A 19,555-nucleotide genomic window follows, 5' to 3' on the forward strand; every position below is an offset into this window, starting at 1 on the left:
GAATCTAATTTTCTCTATGTGTATGAGAGACATAACATCCCTCATCCAATGCAAATGTGAAGGGGGAGTGGCTGCCTTCCAATTGAGTAGGATGAGGCGTCTGGCAATGAGTGAGGCAAAGGCCATAGCATTAGATTGCCCAATAGATATAGCGACGTTCACCGGTGTCAGGCCAAATAATGCAATGAGAGGACATGGGTCAACATTTACAGCAAAAATATCTGAGTAAGATTTAAAAATGGAACTCCAGAAAGGGGCCAGTGCTGGACAATGCCAAAACATATGGATAAGTGAGCCAGGGGCTTGGTGGCACCGGTCGCATGTGGGATCCATGCCAGGGTTTATCTTCACAAGTCTGGTCTTTGACCAATATAGACCGAACACTATACAAAATATACAATATAGGTAGAGATGTAGCGCAACTATTTTTGTAATAAATAGAAAAAATATGGTGTAGTGTTAAAAGGTGTTTAAAGTGTCTAAAGTGAATGTTAAAGGTGAATGTTTAAAAAAAATTGGATGTGTGTGCAATGAATGTAGAATGGATGGGTTAGTGTTGCATAGAGTCATTGAGCATCCTGATGGCCTGGGGATAGAAGCTCCTTCTGAGTCTCTCTGTACTGGCCATTAGACTCCGGTAGCGCTTGCCTGACCGCAGCAGTGCAAAGAGGCAGTTGTTTGGATGGCTGGAGTCTTTGACTATTCTCTTAGCCTTGGCCCTGCAACGCCCCCTACATGTCATTTGTATGAGCCAGTCCACTGCCACCTGGCCAATAGTAAAGTATTCTATTATTTCAACAGCAGAAGAAATTCATAAACTGCTAATCTATCCTATCCTAGCCTTTCCTATAATTTCTATGTTTCAAGTAGTTTTATTTAGGGCTGTCACTAACGACTATTTGGATAATGAGAGTATTGTGTGTCGACCATTCTGGAGTTTAATTGAGTTAATTGGATTCAAATGAAAACTTGTTAAAACAGTTAATTCTTTTTTAACTTTATTTCAATAAAGTTATACAGGAAATTATATTATAATCTATTTAAAATGTTGAGGTTAAAGCTACAGTAGGCAACTTCTGAGAAGTTGTCTACCTGCCCTGCAGAAATAGAGCTAAATTCTACATCACTTGTCAAGCAAACAATGGTTTTCCAGACTCCCAGAAGCACCAGCAGCTTTAAGCTGAATTTCCCCCCGCAAAATAATAAAAAAAAATACATCTGAACGGAAGGTGGTTTTGCATATTGTATGTACTTTTTGACGAGGAATGCGATAGTGGTCTTAGTTCCGACATGCCCCCAGGAATCAAAACATCTGATTGGTTATTGCTGCAGCTGTTCTTTTTAGAAAATCTGGTGTTTTTGGCCTGCCAATTGGTGTTCCTGGGGGGGAAATAAAGATTTGTAGTATTACTTTTGTTAATTACTTCCCAGAAGTTGCCTACTGCAGCTTTAATGCCAGTATAGAAGCCTCAAGGCAGTAAATCCTAATCCAGGATTTTTTGTAATCACATTTTTGTAATTCAAAGTTAATGAATCATGTCAACTGTAGTTGTATTGCATGAGTAATAATCTAGATTCCAGAAATACCTATTTTCTTTAACTGTTACTATAGAGTGACTAATCCCAATATCAGCCTGCAAAGACTGGCTGTGGTTTTATGGAAACATTTATGTCATCTGAATATTTGGGAGAGAAGGAGTGCCTATTACTTGTATGTAATGAATGGTAAACAGTGTACATAATTGATATATGATGTAGCCTATAACACATGTACAGTATCATCTTGTGAGGGTATGGTAATCAGTAATTTCAGAGATCTAAATTCCTCCATATACCTCTCAAATTAAATAATTTAAGCTACAGCCCATAAACAATGATAATTCTGCTTGACAGGACAACCAATAAGTAATTTATTAAAAAGAAATGAATAAATACTATAATGTTGCTTTATAAAAATATTGAATATTACTTGTAGATATTGTTTCCGCTCTGCACTGTCCTAGTAAGTATCCATAATGGATAATCACATCATGTTACTGTGTATCATGTTACTGTGTATTTTTAAGTGCCTATTAAGAGCGTGTGTGTGTGTGTGTGTATGTATGTATGTATGTATGTATGTATGTATGTATGTATGTATGTATGTATGTATGTATGTATGTATGTATGTATGTATGTATGTATGTATGTATGTATGTATGTATGTATGTATGTATGTATGTATGTATGTATGTATGTATACAACTGAAGGTTACCTCTGTGATGCAGGTCTATCCAGTGATGGGTTTCCCGGACCAGGCTGTGGTCCAAGCTGCAGAGCGGCTGGTCAGGGATCACCAGGGAAGGTTCTCCCAGACAGGACGCATTTTACAACAGGTAGAGAGAGAGAGAGAGAGAGAGAGAGAGAGAGAGAGAGAGAGAGAGAGAGAGAGATAGAGATAGAGAGAGAGAGAGAGAGATAGAGAGAGAGAGAGAGAGAGAGAGAGAGAGAGAGAGAGAGAGAGAGAGAGAGAGAGAGAGAGAGAGAGAGAGAGAGAGAGAGAGAGAGAGAGATGATCTTGTATGTATCTTGTACGCCACCAGGTTGGATCCACAGGAGTTTTACTGAACTGCATTATGTCACAAAGGAAGCCTTTCCAAACAAAACTTGCTTTACTAACAAAAATTATTTCATGGTGAGCTATAGGACAGTTAACCACCTTCTTGCTTCTTCAAAACAATTCCATGTGGGGTGCAGCTGGGATGTGGGAACAACCGGCAACATCTCCTTTGTAACAGTGAGCAACAGGGTTCATGGGAAACACTAACACAAAGGGCCTTAGGGTTAGAATTATATTATTCATCTCAGCTCATGGTTTACAGTAGTTATACCAAGGTATCACAATTAATCTGACAATGAGATGTGATATGAAATATTATTATTGACGATTCTACACATAAGGGGGTACAAATGTAATGCTGATAAATCTGTCTCCCTCTTCCTCTCCAGCGTCAAACTATAGAGCTGATCCCCATCACCAAGGTGACCTACGAGTGGAAAGGGGGCTCACACATTTACTTTGTGTTTGGTAACGAGTTGGAAGTCTGTGTGGATAATTATCCAGCTAAATGCTGCTGCTGCACAGTAATGTGACCGACCCTGGAGATACTGGATACAGGAGCCAATCATTCATGCTACATTCATGTCATGTGACCAACCCTGGAGATACTGGACACAGGAGCCATCATTCATGATGCATTTATGTCATGTGGGGTAGATGGTAGCAAAAACAACGCATCTGATATGGGCCCTGTTATTATCATGTTTTCTGTTTCTCAAATGTGATCTTTTAACCCCCCCCCCCTTGTAATTGAAATGCTGTGGACTTCTACTGGATAGGTTTTATTCCCTGACTCCCACTGCCATGCCTCCCACCCACAAAGCAGGCAACTCCTTGGATCTCATATTTTCCCGTAACTCCAGCATCATTAACACCACGGTAACTCCCCTACATGTATCTGACCATTCCTTCATATCCTTCTCACTAACTCTCATGCTTAACCGAAAGGTCTTCACCCCAACTCAAACAGTCTCACTCAGACGCAACCTACCCTCCCTATCCCCCTCCACCCTCTCCTCTGACATACTATCCGCTCTACCTTTGAGTGACACCTTCTCTGCTCTCTCCACAGAGATGGCAACCTCCACCCTCCTTTCAGCCCTTGCAACCTCCTTCAACAAGCTCTGTCCCCTCGTTGAGAAACCTGCCCGCCGTTCCCCACCCAGTCCATGGCTGACAGATCCAGTGAGAGAACAAAGACAGGTCCTGAGAGCAGCTGAAAGGAAGTATAGAAAGTCACGCCTCACTGCTGACATCGACACATATCACAACCTCTTGTTAACATTCTCCAAAACCATCACTAATGCCAAAGCTTCTTTCTTCCACCATAGGATCGAGGCCTCTGCCAAGAATCTTCGCAAACTGCATGCTACCATGTCCTCCCTCCTCACTCCCCCCCCACCCCCCCCTCCCTCATCTTTCTCTGCCGAAGACTTTGCGATCTTCTTTGAGGAAAAAGTGGAGAACATCCGCAGCTCCTTCTCCCAACCCCCACCCATTCCAAATGCTGAATCGAGAACCTCATCCTTCACTCTGTCATCTTTCTCTCCCATTACAGAAGCAGAGACCCTGACACTGGTAACGTCAAACCGTCCGACTACTTGCCAGCTGGACCAGCTACCCTCCCCACTCCTCCAGACCATAGCACCAGACATCCTCCCATTCCTAACTGCAACCATCAACTCCTCACTCAACTCGGGGGTGGTCCCCACCTCCCTAAAACAAGCCAGAGTCACGCCGCTCATAAAAAAACCAACCCTGAACCCTACCGTCATAGGCAACTACCGTCCTGTCTCTCTTCTCTCCTTCCTTTCTAAAACACTTGAACGTGCTGTATCCAACCAACTTACTGCTTATCTCTTACAGAATGACCTCCTAGACCCTAATCAGTCAGGCTTCAGGACTGGTCACTCCACAGAGACAGCCCTCATTGCGGTCACAGAGGCACTTCACTTAGCAAAAGCGAAAGGCCTCTCCTCTGTCCTGATTCTCCTAGATCTATCTGCAGCCTTCGACACAGTCAACCACCAGATCCTCCTTGCGGCCCTCGCAGGAATGGGAGTGGCTGGCTCTGCGCTGACATGGCTGTCATCATACCTCAATGACCGCTCCTACCAAGTGTCATGGAGAGGGACCCTGTCGGCCACCCGCCCCCTGCGGACGGGTGTCCCCCAGGGCTCGGTTTTAGGACCCCTTCTCTTCTCCCTCTACACTAAATCACTGGGTAACATTATCACGTCTCATGGCTTCTCCTACCATTGTTATGCCGACGATACTCAACTCTTCCTCTCCTTCCCTCCCTCAGATATCCACGTCTCTGAGCGGATCTCGGCCTGTCTGTCCGACATCTCAGCCTGGATGACGTCCAACCACCTCAAACTGAACCTAAGCAAAACAGAATTGCTCCACCTGCCGGCCAAATCCTCCCCCCTAACCGACCTTTCAATCACAGTTGAGAATGCAGCTGTGACTGCGTCCCCGACCGCCAAGAACCTTGGTGTTGTCCTCGACGACCAGTTGAACTTCTCTGCTCACATCGCAGCGACGACCAGAACCTGCCGATTCCTCCTGAGCAACGTCAGAAGGATACGCCCCTTCCTGACAAAAGAAGCCACCCAACTCCTCGTCCAATCAACAGTCATCTCCCGCCTCGACTACTGCAATGCACTGCTCGCTGGCCTCCCGGCCACTGCCACTAAGCCTCTTCAACTCATTCAGAACGCAGCAGCCCGCCTGATCTCAAACCTACCGAAGTCGGCCCATGTCACCCCACTTCTTAGGGACCTGCACTGGCTCCCCATTGCTGCACGAATCCGCTTCAAGGCCCTCGACCTAGCATACCGTGCGGCAAAGGGAACCGCTCCCGCCTACCTCCGGTCAATGGTCTCTAACTACACACCCTCAAGACCCCTACGCTCTGCATCTTCTGGCCGCCTCAGACCTACTCCTATCCAAGCTCCGGGAGGGTCATCAAAGAGAAGTCGCCTATTCTCAGTCCTTGCCCCACAATGGTGGAATGAACTACCCACCCCAGTTAGGACAGCCGAATCACGTCCAATCTTTCGCCGTCGACTAAAGACGCACTTCTTCAACCATTATCTGAATTAAAAAAAAAAAAAAAAAAAAAAAAACAATAAAAAAAATCTAACCCTAACTAACCGTACTGTCATGCACTTGTCCTAATAAACTAACCTACACTGTAGCACTCAACACTTTGATGAACATTGTTGCTCAGCTGATAGAGTTGTGCCCTTCCTGATGGCTTGTCGTACAGAACTTGTAAGTCGCTTTGGATAAAAGCGTCAGCTAAATGACTAAATGTAAAATGTAAATGTAAATGGTTTGAAGAAGGTATAGTGTTGTAATATGATCTCTCAGAAGTCATGCAAAGCTTTGTCCGTTCAGGTTCCTTTTCGAATAGTGTCGAAAAGACACTACTTGCAAAAACAAAACAAAAAAACGTTCATGTCAGCTTTCAAGTTGTAAATACTAGGCCTGCTTGGGAACTTGGGAGTTTTGAGATGTACCCTGATTTCTCCCACTTCAGACATCTGACGTCACCAGCATTGAAATATCAACAGATATGCAGAGGGGCACCTATTCTTGCAATCAAGTATGTTTGAATAGGGATTAGGGAACCTATTCAAACATAAAGTATGTTTTTCAGTACAAATTTGAAATGCCACTACTTCCATGGTTTTTTCCCCTGTTTGTGATTGACATTGTAACTTCAGCCATAATAAAGCATGACCTAGAAGACTGAGAAGATAGTAGGCGAATTGGTAAGTGTGAAAAATGAGTAGTTATAATTATCACAAGCGTAAAGCAATGTCTGGGAGAAATGACACTTGCGCTCAGTTCAATTATATTCCGTCCTCTTTAGTCATTCAGACCATTTACTATATGGCGTGAATGCAGCATTAGTGTATCTACATAAAAAGGGAAATTACATCAGGACATGATTAAATACTATACATGTATCAATCATACATGCTGATTTATGAAACTCTGGCTTATATATTTTTTTTTACTCCTATTGTGATTGTTTTTTATGTCAGCAAACGGCTAGCTAATGTACCAAAGAGAAATAAATGTCCATGATATAACAATAAGACAATCATCGTTTTTGTTGCTTTAATAAATAAGGTTTTTGTTGAATAACTTACATCTTTCCAAACAGAATTATTTGTCTTAGTTATCTTACACAATTAATGCAAACTGACAATAAGGTTGAAAAATGTAATCAAGAAAAAATATTTAGCAAATATTTTGTTATTGAATGGTGGCGTCATTAAAAGTCGACTGTCGCGTAACTCATGACGTGAAGAACGTGTTCGCCATAATGATAATAAACCGTGAATACAAAGCTACAATAAAACACATGAGAAGGGTTTCGCTGTGAAACCTTCCTTATTACACAACCAATTCGCTGGCTTCCAACGACGTTTCATCAGTATTGCTAGGTACGGGCCTTTGGAAGCTTTGCAAGATCGAAGAAAAACTGCGGAACAACGAGGTAAAGTTAGCTCGCTTGCTAGCTAACACAAACTAACGTAAGCTAGCGTTGTCGCGGATGCTGCTGCTATGGCTAGCTAACTAGCAAACGTCTCGCGCTGCTATGTACACGCGTGTTTTTAATCTAAAATATGTTAATATTTGCAGACAGCCTATGTGGCACATTACACCACCACGTTCAATGTCAAAGTCATAAACACCCATAGACACTGTCGCTAGCTAACGAGCTAGTCTAGCTTCCTGACTACTTGGCCACAATCCAGCAGCCACTTTGATTGATTGATTGAATTGATTGAAAACTTTATTAACAGATTGCAGAATGGGTACATTACAGCTCGATACATACAATTGTTAAGGGGGTGCAGACCAGAGAAACATTGTCTTTCGTCTTGTTTACATCAGGGTCCCCCATTTTCAGGTGGGCGGGGGACACGCACTGTACTTGCAAAACTGTACATTGGAATATTGACAACCATACTTGGTCATTTACTGTACATTGGAGGGGGTTGGGTTAGGACATTTACAGGGGCCAGTTTCGAATTGCAGTCTCCCGTAGGTGTTCTTTGAGAGTGGTTTTGAAAGTGGGTAGTGATTCACATTCCTTTACAGCTTTGGGTAGGGCGTTCCACATTGATGTGGCATAATTGCGAAACGTGTTTAGTCCCTTGTTTGAGCCGAATCTGGGTTAACATGATTTGTGGAGCTCCCTTGTGATCGTGGTATTCACTGACCTTTGGGAAGTACATGGGTACCTTGGTCGTGTAGTGTATCTTGTAGACCAGGCCCATTGCAAGTTGCTGTACTCTGTCGTCTACTCTAAGCCATCCTAGGTTGTCAAAGTGGGCAGGGGTGAGGTGGGTTCTAGGAGTAAGGTCAAGCAGTAGTCTGACCAGTTTGTTTTGAGATGTTTGTAATTTTGTTTTTAGCGCCTTTGAGGTGCTTTGGTACCATGAGGTGCAAGCATAGTCCTGAATAGTCCATAGTCCTGAAGCATACCCCTGAATGAGTGCTCCTGCCAGAGTCTTCACTCACCGCAACAGGCAAATAAGTCTGTCGTGGCGACTTTTGTCAATGAGTTGGGTGCTGGCAAGTTTAAAGTCAAGCTTGGGGCTAGCTCTAACCTTAACCAACGTGTAGAAAACACTATAGGTGTTTGGGCAAGACTATATTTGTAAACGTTACCGCAAGTGGCCTGTTTGACAGTCTGAGTCCTAGGGGACCGGCTGCAGCACCAGGTGGGTAGTCTGTTTCTGTAAGCGATGGTGCGTCCCGTCCACCTGCAGAGGACGTCCCGGGCAGCGATGCTGTGCTTTTCATACTGGTTGGATTTGTTTTCTTTCGGGGTGTTGGTTGACTTGGGTTTGATAATTTTGATTCACATCACAATATAGGTTAAATTCCTTTAGTCGTTGTTTGCCGTCGCTATGAATAGTATGGTATGAATAATATATATATATATACCACCGGGTCCACCGCAAATAATATATTCCATCTGACTGTCAGGGTACGCCATGGCGTCGCCATCTGCCAGCGTGGATTCCAAGGCAGAGCTGACTGCTCTATTGGAACTGTGGGAGGTGGACGGGCAGGATGGCACACAGGAGCTGGTCATCATCCTCACCAAGTGAGTTGTTTTTTGTTCTCTGTGACCGATCTGGTTTTCAAATTAGGCAGTTCACACAGCCTCAAGGAGTTGAGTTTAGACTTTCTTCTTCAAAAGTGACTCTGATCTAGTTTACCCATTCCTTTATCTAAAGGGCTTGACACATTAAAGGTGCTGTAAGTGGTATTTATTTGTTAATTAAAATTAGTGGTCTACATGTTAGAATAATAGCTTGACACTCATCATTGATTGTTTGGTCAGTAACATGGGTCTCCCAGTCCCTCCGCTCTGCAGTAAACACACCTTCCCACTTAATCCAATCAGGAGAGAGAACTCACTCAGAACACTGCAAAAATGGTCTGACAAAAATAAGAAGTTTTAAGCAAATGTGTCCTTGAAACAAGTAAAATAATCTTACCAGTGCGGTAAGCAAATTTGGCTTGGCAAGATTTCTTGAAATAAGTAAGAATATCCAGGGTTCTCTCTCCTGATTGGATAAAGTGGGAAGGGATACCTAAAATGTATTTTCTGTTTTACTGCAAAGCGGAGAGACCCATGTTACGGACCAGACACTATATCAGTGATAGTCAGAATATAGAGCTATTTAACACATATTTTAACAAAAAATACCAACTTTAACTAAATATCTTAAATCTCCTTGTACCATTTCTTGCAGAATCTCTGAGTTGGTTGAGAGGGAGACAGAGGAATACCACAAAGCTGATCCAGATCCCTTTGATGACCGCCATCCTGGTAAATTAAAACAAGATTTGGGGGAGGGGGGCATTTCTTTGGATAGCTTGGAATATTCTATGCATCTGACCCTTCTCTCTTGTTCATCAGGGAGGGCTGATCCAGTGTGCATTTTAGGACACCTGCTCAAGATCCTGTTCAAGAATGATGACTTCATGAATGCAGTAAGACAGGAGTGTTGCCTTGCTGAACATTATGTATCACTGTTGGGACTTGGGGTGACAGTGGTCAGGAGGTAGAGCGGTCGTCTGGTAATCGAAGGTTCCCGGTTCGATTCCCTCCTCCCGGGCAGTGTGTTAAAGTGTCCTTGAGAAAGACACTTAACCCCTAATTGCTCCCGATGAGCAGGTTGGCACCTTGCATGGTTGCATCCGCCGTCGGTGTGTTGAGTGAATTGGTGAATGTGAGGAACACAATTTTAAAGTGCTTTGAATAAAAGCTATTATATAAATGCATCATTTACCATTTAGATTGAAAACTGAGTTGTTTTTCATCTTCCCAGCTGGTGAATAGCTATGTGATGACCAGCAGAGAACTCTCCCTAAACACAGCAGCCTGTCGCCTGCTACAGAACATCATGCCTGGGCTGGAGACGGCTGTGGTCTTTCAGGAGAAGGTGGGTTGTGTGTGTGTGTGTGTGTGTGTGTGTGTGAGAGTGTGTGTGAGAGTGTGTGAGAGTGTGTGAGAGTGTGTGTGAGAGAGTGTGAGAGAGTGTGAGAGAGTGTGAGAGAGTGTGAGAGAGTGTGAGAGAGTGCGAGAGAGTGCGAGAGAGTGAGAGAGTGAGAGAGTGAGAGAGTGAGAGAGTGAGAGAGTGAGAGAGTGAGAGAGAGTGAGAGAGTGAGAGAGAGTGAGAGAGTGAGAGAGAGAGAGAGTGAGAGAGTGAGAGAGTGAGAGAGTGAGAGAGAGAGAGAGAGAGTGAGAGAGAGTGAGAGAGTGAGAGAGAGAGAGAGAGAGAGAGAGAGAGAGAGAGAGAGAGAGAGAGAGAGTGAGAGAGAGTGAGAGAGAGAGAGAGAGAGAGAGAGAGAGAGAGAGAGAGAGAGAGAGAGAGAGAGAGAGAGAGATCGATCACTGTTAGAGCTGGAGAGCAAACTATTCTCCGCAAAATCCAGAGGACTGCTCCGCTGTGAGCAGCTCCCGGGTTAGTTGAACTGTTCAGGGGCCAGCTTAGTTAACATTAGCAGCTAACATCAGTTAAACATGTTTTTTTTACTATACAGGGATGGTGAGGATGCAAAACATGTTCGACGTATGCATTTCAACTTTCTGTGTGTCTTATCCGTTTCGTTATTTTGTGCTCCAGGAGGGCATAGTTGAACGGCTGTTTAAATGGGCTCAGGAGGCGGAGCAGCCCCTGAGGATCTACGCCACTGGTCTGCTGGCTGGAGCCATGGAGAACCAGGACATAGCTGCCAACTACAGGGAGGAGAACTCCGTCTTGGTCAGTAGACAACACTACACCACACTACAAAGGGTTAACCTTTCACTACCACACTACAGAAAGTTAACCCTTTCTCATTACCACACTACAGAAGGTTAACCCTTTCTCACTACCACACTACAGAAGTTTAACCCTTTCTCACTACAGAAGGTTAACACTTTCACTACCACACTACAGAAGGTTAACCCTTTCTCACTACCACACTACAGAAGTTTAACCCTTTCTCACTACAGGAGGTTAACCCTTTCACTACCTCACTACAGAAGGTTAACCCTTTCACTACCACATTACATAATGTTAACCCCTTCAATACCACACTACAAAGGGTTAACCCCAGAGAGGGTGCCCCAGCTCTGGAAGACCTCCTGCATTGTCCCGGTGCCCAAGAAGGGAAGGCCCAGCACCCTCAACGACTACAGGCCAGGTCACACATCATGAAGATGTTCGAGAGGCTGGTCCTGCAACACCTCAAGCCCCTGGTGCATGACTCCCTCGACCCCCTACAGTTTGCATACCAGGCAAACATCAGGGTGGAGGACGCCATCATCTATATGCTCCACAGAGCTTACACGCACCTGGAGAAGCCACACAGCTCAGTGAGGATTATGTTCTTTGACTTCTCCAGTGCCTTCAACACCATCCAGTTTTCATTGCTAGTGGAGAAGCTCTCCGTGATGCAACTGGAGCACGCCTTGGTGGCCTGGATCAAGGACTACCTCACTGACAGACCGCAGTACGTCAGACTACAGGACAGTCTGTCTGACGTACTGGTGAGTAACACCGGCGCCCCCCAAGGAACTGTGCTGTCACCCTTCCTTTTCTTTCACCCTCTATACCTCAGACTTCTGCCACAATTCAAGCGGGTGCCACCTGCAGAAGTTCACTAACCAAATTCAGTTTTTACCGTTTTAATATTTCAGGATTCTGTATTTTGCTTTGTACGCTCATTTTACCATTAGAAATAGTGTCTAATAAGTGGGAATGAATAAATGTCCACAATTTAATAAGATATAACAGTCCATTTAACACTATGGTCGCCAAAACCGCCGTACGACGTCTTCCTCGCCATGCTCATTCTGCCAAAGACGCCGTACCAAGTCTTTGATATCAATATTTCAAAAATCTGTGATCGAAATCATATTTCTCCCCCGGACACTTGAGATCTACTGTTGAGCCCCTCTCAACTCTCCAACGGTTCAAGAGCGCCATCTGGTGGCCGATCGGCGGATCGCCCAGGGCGGAAACAGGAAATGAAAGCTGGTGCTCATTTCAATTCGGTCCGATCACTCTGTAATAGTCTCAGGACTCGAGCTGATCACAACGGATAGCAATCCGTTACCAATAACTCGATAAACAACATGATTTGGACGTATATACTATTATACAACCTGGAAATGGATCGAATATTTCTACATCCCACAATAGGAATATTTCTGTTCCACGCTCATCGCCCAACGGCGCGAGGAAGCTACGGTAAGATTCAACGTTATTTTTCAAAGTGTTCGATACTAACTGCTCTAATGATCATATCACCCACACTAGATGAATCATCTAACGTTGGCCACGGAATTATAAACGACCCCCCCCCCATCCGGTCATCATCAGATCATACGTAGTAACTTCTAGAAGTACGTCCATTTGAAATTTTTTATCTCGCGCATATTCCTATCAAACTGTATTTCATCATCAATATAATGCATTTGGAGCTATAAATCACGTTCTGGAGAAAGCTGCAGAAAACGATAAAAACATACTTATACTTTAGACCGTATTTTAGTATGAATATGTGAATGAAAAAGTATAACGTTGCTACACCCTGAACAATAGATATAGGACGTTGAATGGGCCATAGTAATTAGGGATGTCCCGATCACGTTTTTTGCCACCGATACCGATCACCGATCGTCGTGAGCCATATCGGCCGATACCGATCCGATACCGATTGTTTTTGATTAAAAAGAAATTAAAAATAATTTTATAATTTTTTTTTTTTTATATAAAATATATATATTATATAATTAGACTTGTACTTGTATTATCTGCGAGACATCGCCACCACGTTTAAGTCAAAATGCTCGCTATCTGCAAACAGCTCCACTGTCTGTGTGTACTCTAGTAGCCTCCAGCTCCAAAAAGGATTCTCCGGCGCTGCAGCGGGACCCTATTGGTAACGTTATGGTTCTTTGGTCATTTCACATTCAGCAAGCCCTCAGCTCAAATACGCATTAAATCAATGTTATAAGACATTGATATCAAGAGCTATCTGTAGCTACTGCTAGCCGGCTAGATGACGTTAAGACAGAACTTTAGTTCAATGGGACATTTCGTTTTGAACAGTAAACTAACGTCAGCTAACGCAAGCTAACGGAGGTATGAACATGGACTACTAGACTTTCTGGATCATTTGTTGATATCAGGAGCTATCGGTAGCTAGCCGGCTAAATACCGTTAGACAATGCCTACTAAACGTGAATAGTTGACTGGGTAATTTTGTTTAAACAGTAACGATAGCTAGGTAGCTAACGTTAGCTCAGGTCGAATTAGGGATGGGTACCTTTCACATTTGAACCGATACCGGTACCGGTACCTGTGAATCGATACCGGTACCCAACGGTACCTTTTTTCGGTACTTTAGTCTCAAGAAATTTAATTTACCTACCTCAGTCGTAAAAAAAAAATCCAAACTTCAAATAACTACAATTTCGACAGTTTTCGGCTTGTCATTGCTCCGACTGCTTTGTTGTTGAATCAAGTCAAATCCTAGGTAAGCATATATTGTGCGTGTGAACGTTGACATGAAAAGAAAAAAGTAAAAAAAAAGTAAAAAAACAAATTTAATAAAAACATTTTTTTTATTATTTTTTTTTCGGTTTCCCACTTGATTCGATACTTGGTAGTACCGACGTGTTTCGGTTCGGTACCTCAAAAGTACCGAATTCGGTACCCATCCCTAGGTCGAATGCACTACAGACTCGAGCAGGGGAGCCTCCTCTCAGTCCTCAGTGTTTACAAACTCTACACGGGGGCGGGCGGGATTAGGGAGGAGGAGCAGCGACAGTTTGCAGGTCCTGTGTGTCTGAGACAGACAGCGAGTGAGAGCTTCGCTTGATCGGTTTCCGCTATCGGCGAATATGACTCATTATCGGAATTCACAGATTGCATATTTATACTGAGTATCGGCCGATAACGATCGGTGGCCGATCGATCGGGGCATCCCTAATAGTAATGTCAATTTAGCAATACAATTTAAAAAGTTATAGCCCTGCAAAGAAGGGGCACTTCTCCATGTTAAATAGGGCTGGCGAAGGATGGTAAATTATGAATTTAACCCTGGCGATCAAAGTGTTAATGTTTTTAAGTGCTGTGTCATGTACCAAGGTCTAATGACCACATAGAATAGAAACTGAAGCAGGCTGCACATGAACAAAAACAACCCCCTCAGTAGATCCCGGTCCCGGCAGATAGGAAAACAACACAAACGCGCTTTCAAAAGGTAAATTATATTTATTAGCTGTGGCAGGAATTCAAACCTCCACTGAATTAGGATGAGGGAAGAGGGGAAATAATCCCACAAACATATAACAAATAGGGAAAAGGGTAAGGGGAGAACAAACAAGTAAATATAATAAAGTAAGGCACAAGGGCCAACACAAGCCCTAGTGACCTAGTGTCACAGGACACAACTACAAACCCTGCGGTTGGCAGTCTGGGAATCCCCCAGCAAATGTACACCACGTGCACAGCACAATATAGTTCCACTCAAGCAGTGGCAAAAAGGCAGAAGGCCCAATACATAGATATATATATTAATTCCACACAAGCAGTGGCAAAAAGGCAAGAGGCCACAATATATATATATATTAGGGCTGCAACGATTAGTCGACATAATCGACGACGTCGATTATAAAAAATCGTCGACGAGAAATTGTTGCGTCGATTAGTCATTAAAAAAAAAGATTTTTATTTATTTTTATTTTTATTTTTTTTTTGCACTACCTATCTTTGTGAGAGTGGCTTCTCAGGGTTCCAGACAACATCATAACATGATGATCCCATAGCAAATTTTGGACATTGAAAACATTTATCCTCTGCAGGAGATGATGATCAGACTAGACACACAATACATTACACACGCACTCCTCTCACTCACACACAGCGATCAGAGTAAGACACACACATACACACTCCTCTCACTCACACACAGCGATCAGAGTAAGACACACACATACACACTCCTCTCACTCACACACAGCGATCAGAGTAAGACACACACACATTCACACTCCTCTCTCTCACACACAGCAATCAGAGTACAACACACACACATTCACACTCCTCTCACTCACACACAGCGATCAGAGTAAGACACACACACATACACAAATTACACAGTACACACCTCTCACTCACACAGCGATCAGAGTAAGACACACACACAAATTACACAGTACACACACACAAAAAAAAAAAAAAAAAGTACACACACACAAAAAAAATACCTAGAAGTCTGTCTGATCTGACTCATCCCCCTCTCCCCTTACAGCTGTTCCACGTCACCCTCCTGGTCCTGGACCAAGTTACAGCCCCATCAGCCGCGGTGCTGGGGGCAGATGCTGCTAGTTATTTTTATTTTTTATAATTTTTTTAAGTTATTTAAAGTACACTTCCACTTTAATTTGTATTATTTAATTTATTTATCTTGTTATGAGTGATTGCTGTATTGTTCTTCAAATACATTTTCATTTAAAGTGGCTTAAGATCCAAATTCAAATGTTTCATGAGTCATTATTTTAATTTGCTATGGGATCATCATGTTATGATGTTGTTGTTTGGTCCTGACAAGAGTCTCATGCTCAATGTCCAATCTGTTCCTCTGCTCTGTCTTCAGCTGGACCAGAGCTGAGAAGCCACTTTCACAAAGATAGGTAGTTTAAAAAAAAAAAAAAAAAATTGTTGTTGTTTACATAATTGGTTTTCGATTAGTCGACTAATCGAAAAAATAATCGACAGATTAGTCGACTACCAAATTAGTCATTAGTTGCAGCCCTAATATATATACACTCGCCTGGTAGCTGCACCAACACAAATACAATGCCTACCAGGTAAGTGGTGTGAACAACATGAACACACAGTGAATCAGTCCCACACAATAGTGGACAGTGTTATAATAACTATTCCACACAAACAACAGTGGACAGTGTTATAATAACTATTCTACACAAACAGTGGTAAACAATGGCAACCTCCAACTCTATGGTCACTGGCAAATGACTCCATGAGGCGCCCGGACGCGTGAATATTAAAGGCAACCAACTTGTGTTCAGCTTTTCGTTCAGCGTTTCTCTGATTGGCCACACGGCCAATCAATCAATCCACTAGCACACGCCCTTGCGGCAAGAGAGACGCGGCAGCAGCGCTGGTCGAACCAGCGGTGTTCTGTTGTGTGACTGTACTACAGCGGTGTTCTGTTGTGTGACTGTACTAAACTCTTCCACCACATGACCGGCATTTGACATACAGTACACCTCCTATCTATGTTGGGATTATGTTTGGTCATGACAAAACAATAAAAATCGCTACTGTTAGTAATGCTGCCACCACCCACTTCAATGACAGAGCTCTCATATTTGCGAATGCATAAACTATATCTTAAATTATGGCGATGTGTCTAATATGGCTGTCGCGAAGTCATTGATAAGCGACAGCCATATTAGACACATAGCCATAATTTAAGATATAGTTTATGCATTCGCAAAATATGAGAGCGCGCCGCTGTCATTGAAGGGCTTCCTACAACAGAGCACCGCCGCTGCTGCTGCTGAAGCTGTATCAAGCCGGCGGCGGCGCACGGAAGCCGGGGATAAACCACCGCGTCGCCCCGCTGGCGCTTCAGGCTCAGCAGCCTCCACGGGCGAAATAACATATAACGTTACAGTTCCACACTGATGTACAGTGAGTGTCTAATATGGCTGTCGCGAAGTCATGCCTCTCCCTCTGAAAGCCCATCCACGCTGTGTATCATAGAGACATAGAGCACTGGGTTTTATCACTGGAGATATATTTCTCACTCACCATTGTATTTTGCGCCATCTGACAATATCATAATGATGTGTTTTCTATATTATATCCACAATCATTCATCTAAAAAATTGTATGGGCTTTGATTAAACATGTAACCTACACCTACTGTAACTTACTGTACCTCTGCTTCCTACAGCACAGCAGGTATCATAGAGACATGGACTGCACTGGGTTTTATCACTGGAGATATATTTCTCACTCACCATTGTATTTTGCGCCATCTGACAATATCATAATGATGTGTTTTCTATATTATATCCACAATCATTCATCTAAAAAATTTTATGGGCTTTGATTAAACATGTAACCTACACCTACTGTAACTTACTGTACCTCTGCTTCCTACAGCACAGCAGGTAATGGCGTTAATCAATGGAACGCGAAACATAATAACTTTACGCTTTCTAGTTCAGCGCATTTCATAACTGTATGGGCTTTGTTTATACACGAGTGAATCTGGTAGTTGGTTGTTAAAAACGCGAAACATAATAACGTTACGCTTTCTAGTTCAGCACATTTCATAACTGTATGGGCTTTGTTTATACACGAGTGAAACAGCAGCCCAACACAAGTGCGTTGGAACAGCAGCCCATGGTACACAAGTTGGTTGCCCGCGCTGCCGCTCGCTTGCGCTCCTTGGATTTCATTTGGGACGTGGGACGACTGCGCTTGCCTGCGCGTGGGGGCGGGGGGGCGTGGCCAATCAGAGAAAAGCACAAGTTGGTTGCCTTTAATATTCACGCCGCCCGGACGTGTGTGTGCTGTCAGGTATTTGTCCACCCGTCCCTCTCGAGGTGATTGCCATCAGCTGTCACCCATTAGGCAATCATCACTCTTCAGTGTAGGGACGGGCGGGCGGCACCTGACAGAGAAAAAGAGACAGCATTAGCTATCATGCACACACACACACATCACATCCAAAACATAACATATTTACATATACTAACCTGATGTTCAGATGGTGTCATAAATACAGTAATAATGGTAATGACCAACCCACGTACCCATGTACGTCACAGCTGCAACTCAGAAATACAGTTCAATTATTATAAATTTTTTTGTCTCTCTTTCTCCGATTTTTCTCCGTTTTTCTCCCCGTCCCAATTTAGTCGTTGTGCCAATTCCCCCCCTCCCCTACCTGGTTGTTGTGCGCATGTTCTCCTACTGGTCGGTACAAGGGAACCCTGAAGTATCCGCACGCTTCCTCCGACACGTGCGGCGACAGCCAGTGGCTCTCTTCTCACCTGGCAGCGAGGGCTCTCATTGGTGAAGTGTAACGCATGGGAGGTCACGCTGCCTTCCTCAAGTCCTGCCTCCGCTGAGCAAGCTCCCAGACCTGACCTGTAGGCGACGCTGTCCACAACGCCAGTTTCCCACCCACGGCTTCCCTCCCCCTAACCCAGCCAAACGAGTTAGTATAGCGATCAGCCCAAGCCAAGGCAATGCTGACTCCGGGAGTCGAGACTGCAGTCTCCGCTACGCCACCTGACCGCCCTTATACAGTTACATTTTACACAATATTTTTCAAATAATATTGTGACAAAATAGCTATCTATTCTATTGTGATTGAAATATAGTAATGCCTAATTTAGGCACCTTTAGTTTATAAAGGACAGTGTGTGTACTGACAATAATTTGCATTAAACAAATAGATGGGTGCACCAGATTTAGCAAGAAGCTATCATTTCTAGTCCTATGTACTGTAACGTTACATAGCTATTTCATCACAATAGTGTCAGTGATTAGCCTCGCCCTCTAGCTGTATCTATTGTGATCACCAGGGATCATCGTTAGAGAGCTGGTGTGTTGCGGCACTGCAGATATACAATACTCACGTGTTTTGAAGCACAGTGTTTTTCCGTTTTCCTGACATGGCTTCGCACGTGTTTTGTGAGTCCAGTCCACGGTATGTTGACAGAATTAGCAAAACACCTTATCGCCGGTCATATACAAGTCATTAGGATATTGCGCTGCTCTGAATTTAGGGCTTAGTGTCGAATTTCTTCTGACGTTAACACCGAAGCAGCTAGACGCTTGGAAATTGCTGCCTGTTGTGTTGCTGCCGGTCGTGTTTGCTTTGCACCAAACGTTCCATGTTCTCCCGAACACAGGATTTCAGTCCAGATTAGGGCAAATTCTGCAATATTCCACGTTTACAGTTGATAAAATCTTTATTGGTCAATTCCGCGATTCCGTCCGCGATTCCGTGAACGCGGATTTCATATGGCTCTACATGGTGGAGAGCTTTGTGGGGTGGAGCGACAGCAACCACCTCCAACTCAACACCAGTAAAACCAAGGAGCTGGTGGTGGACTTCCGGAGGGGCAAGAAGAGCCCCCCCCTCGATTCCCATCACCATCCAAGGGGATGAGGTGGAGGTGGTGGAGTCATATAAGTTCCTTGGGGTACACCTGAACAATAAACTGGACTGGTCGGACAACACAGAGGCCCTCTACAGGAAGGGACAGAGCAGATTGTTCTTCCTGAGGAGACTCGGGTCCTTCAATGTTTGCAATAGACTGCTGCAGTCATTCTACCAGTCTGTAGTGGCCAGCGTCCTCCTCT

General features: G+C 43.8%; 2 protein-coding genes across 4 annotated transcripts in view; both read left to right on the forward strand.

Moving 5' to 3' along the window:
* Window positions 1–3,491, forward strand: part of LOC311243756 (protein SSUH2 homolog) — a 40,190-nt gene extending 36,699 nt beyond the window's left edge. For both annotated transcript variants that reach the window (XM_084333097.1, XM_084333098.1), the window contains 2 exons: window positions 2,269–2,376; window positions 2,990–3,491. In XM_084333097.1, coding sequence (XP_084189223.1) covers window positions 2,269–2,376; window positions 2,990–3,133 — 252 coding nt within the window. In that variant the 3' untranslated portion in view covers window positions 3,134–3,491. The remainder of the gene's footprint in view (window positions 1–2,268; window positions 2,377–2,989) is intronic.
* A 3,443-nt stretch (window positions 3,492–6,934) lies between these two features.
* Window positions 6,935–19,555, forward strand: part of dcaf1 (ddb1 and cul4 associated factor 1) — a 70,627-nt gene continuing 58,006 nt past the window's right edge. For both annotated transcript variants that reach the window (XM_084333249.1, XM_084333250.1), the window contains exons 1-6: window positions 6,935–7,116; window positions 8,619–8,739; window positions 9,395–9,471; window positions 9,562–9,635; window positions 9,974–10,087; window positions 10,772–10,909. In XM_084333249.1, the coding sequence (XP_084189375.1) occupies window positions 8,627–8,739; window positions 9,395–9,471; window positions 9,562–9,635; window positions 9,974–10,087; window positions 10,772–10,909 (516 nt within the window). In that variant the 5' untranslated portion in view covers window positions 6,935–7,116; window positions 8,619–8,626. The remainder of the gene's footprint in view (window positions 7,117–8,618; window positions 8,740–9,394; window positions 9,472–9,561; window positions 9,636–9,973; window positions 10,088–10,771; window positions 10,910–19,555) is intronic.

Source organism: Notolepis coatsorum (genome assembly GCF_963971535.1).
Source record: "Notolepis coatsorum genome assembly, chromosome: 17".
In the NCBI taxonomy this organism is placed as follows: domain Eukaryota; kingdom Metazoa; phylum Chordata; class Actinopteri; order Aulopiformes; family Paralepididae; genus Notolepis; species Notolepis coatsorum.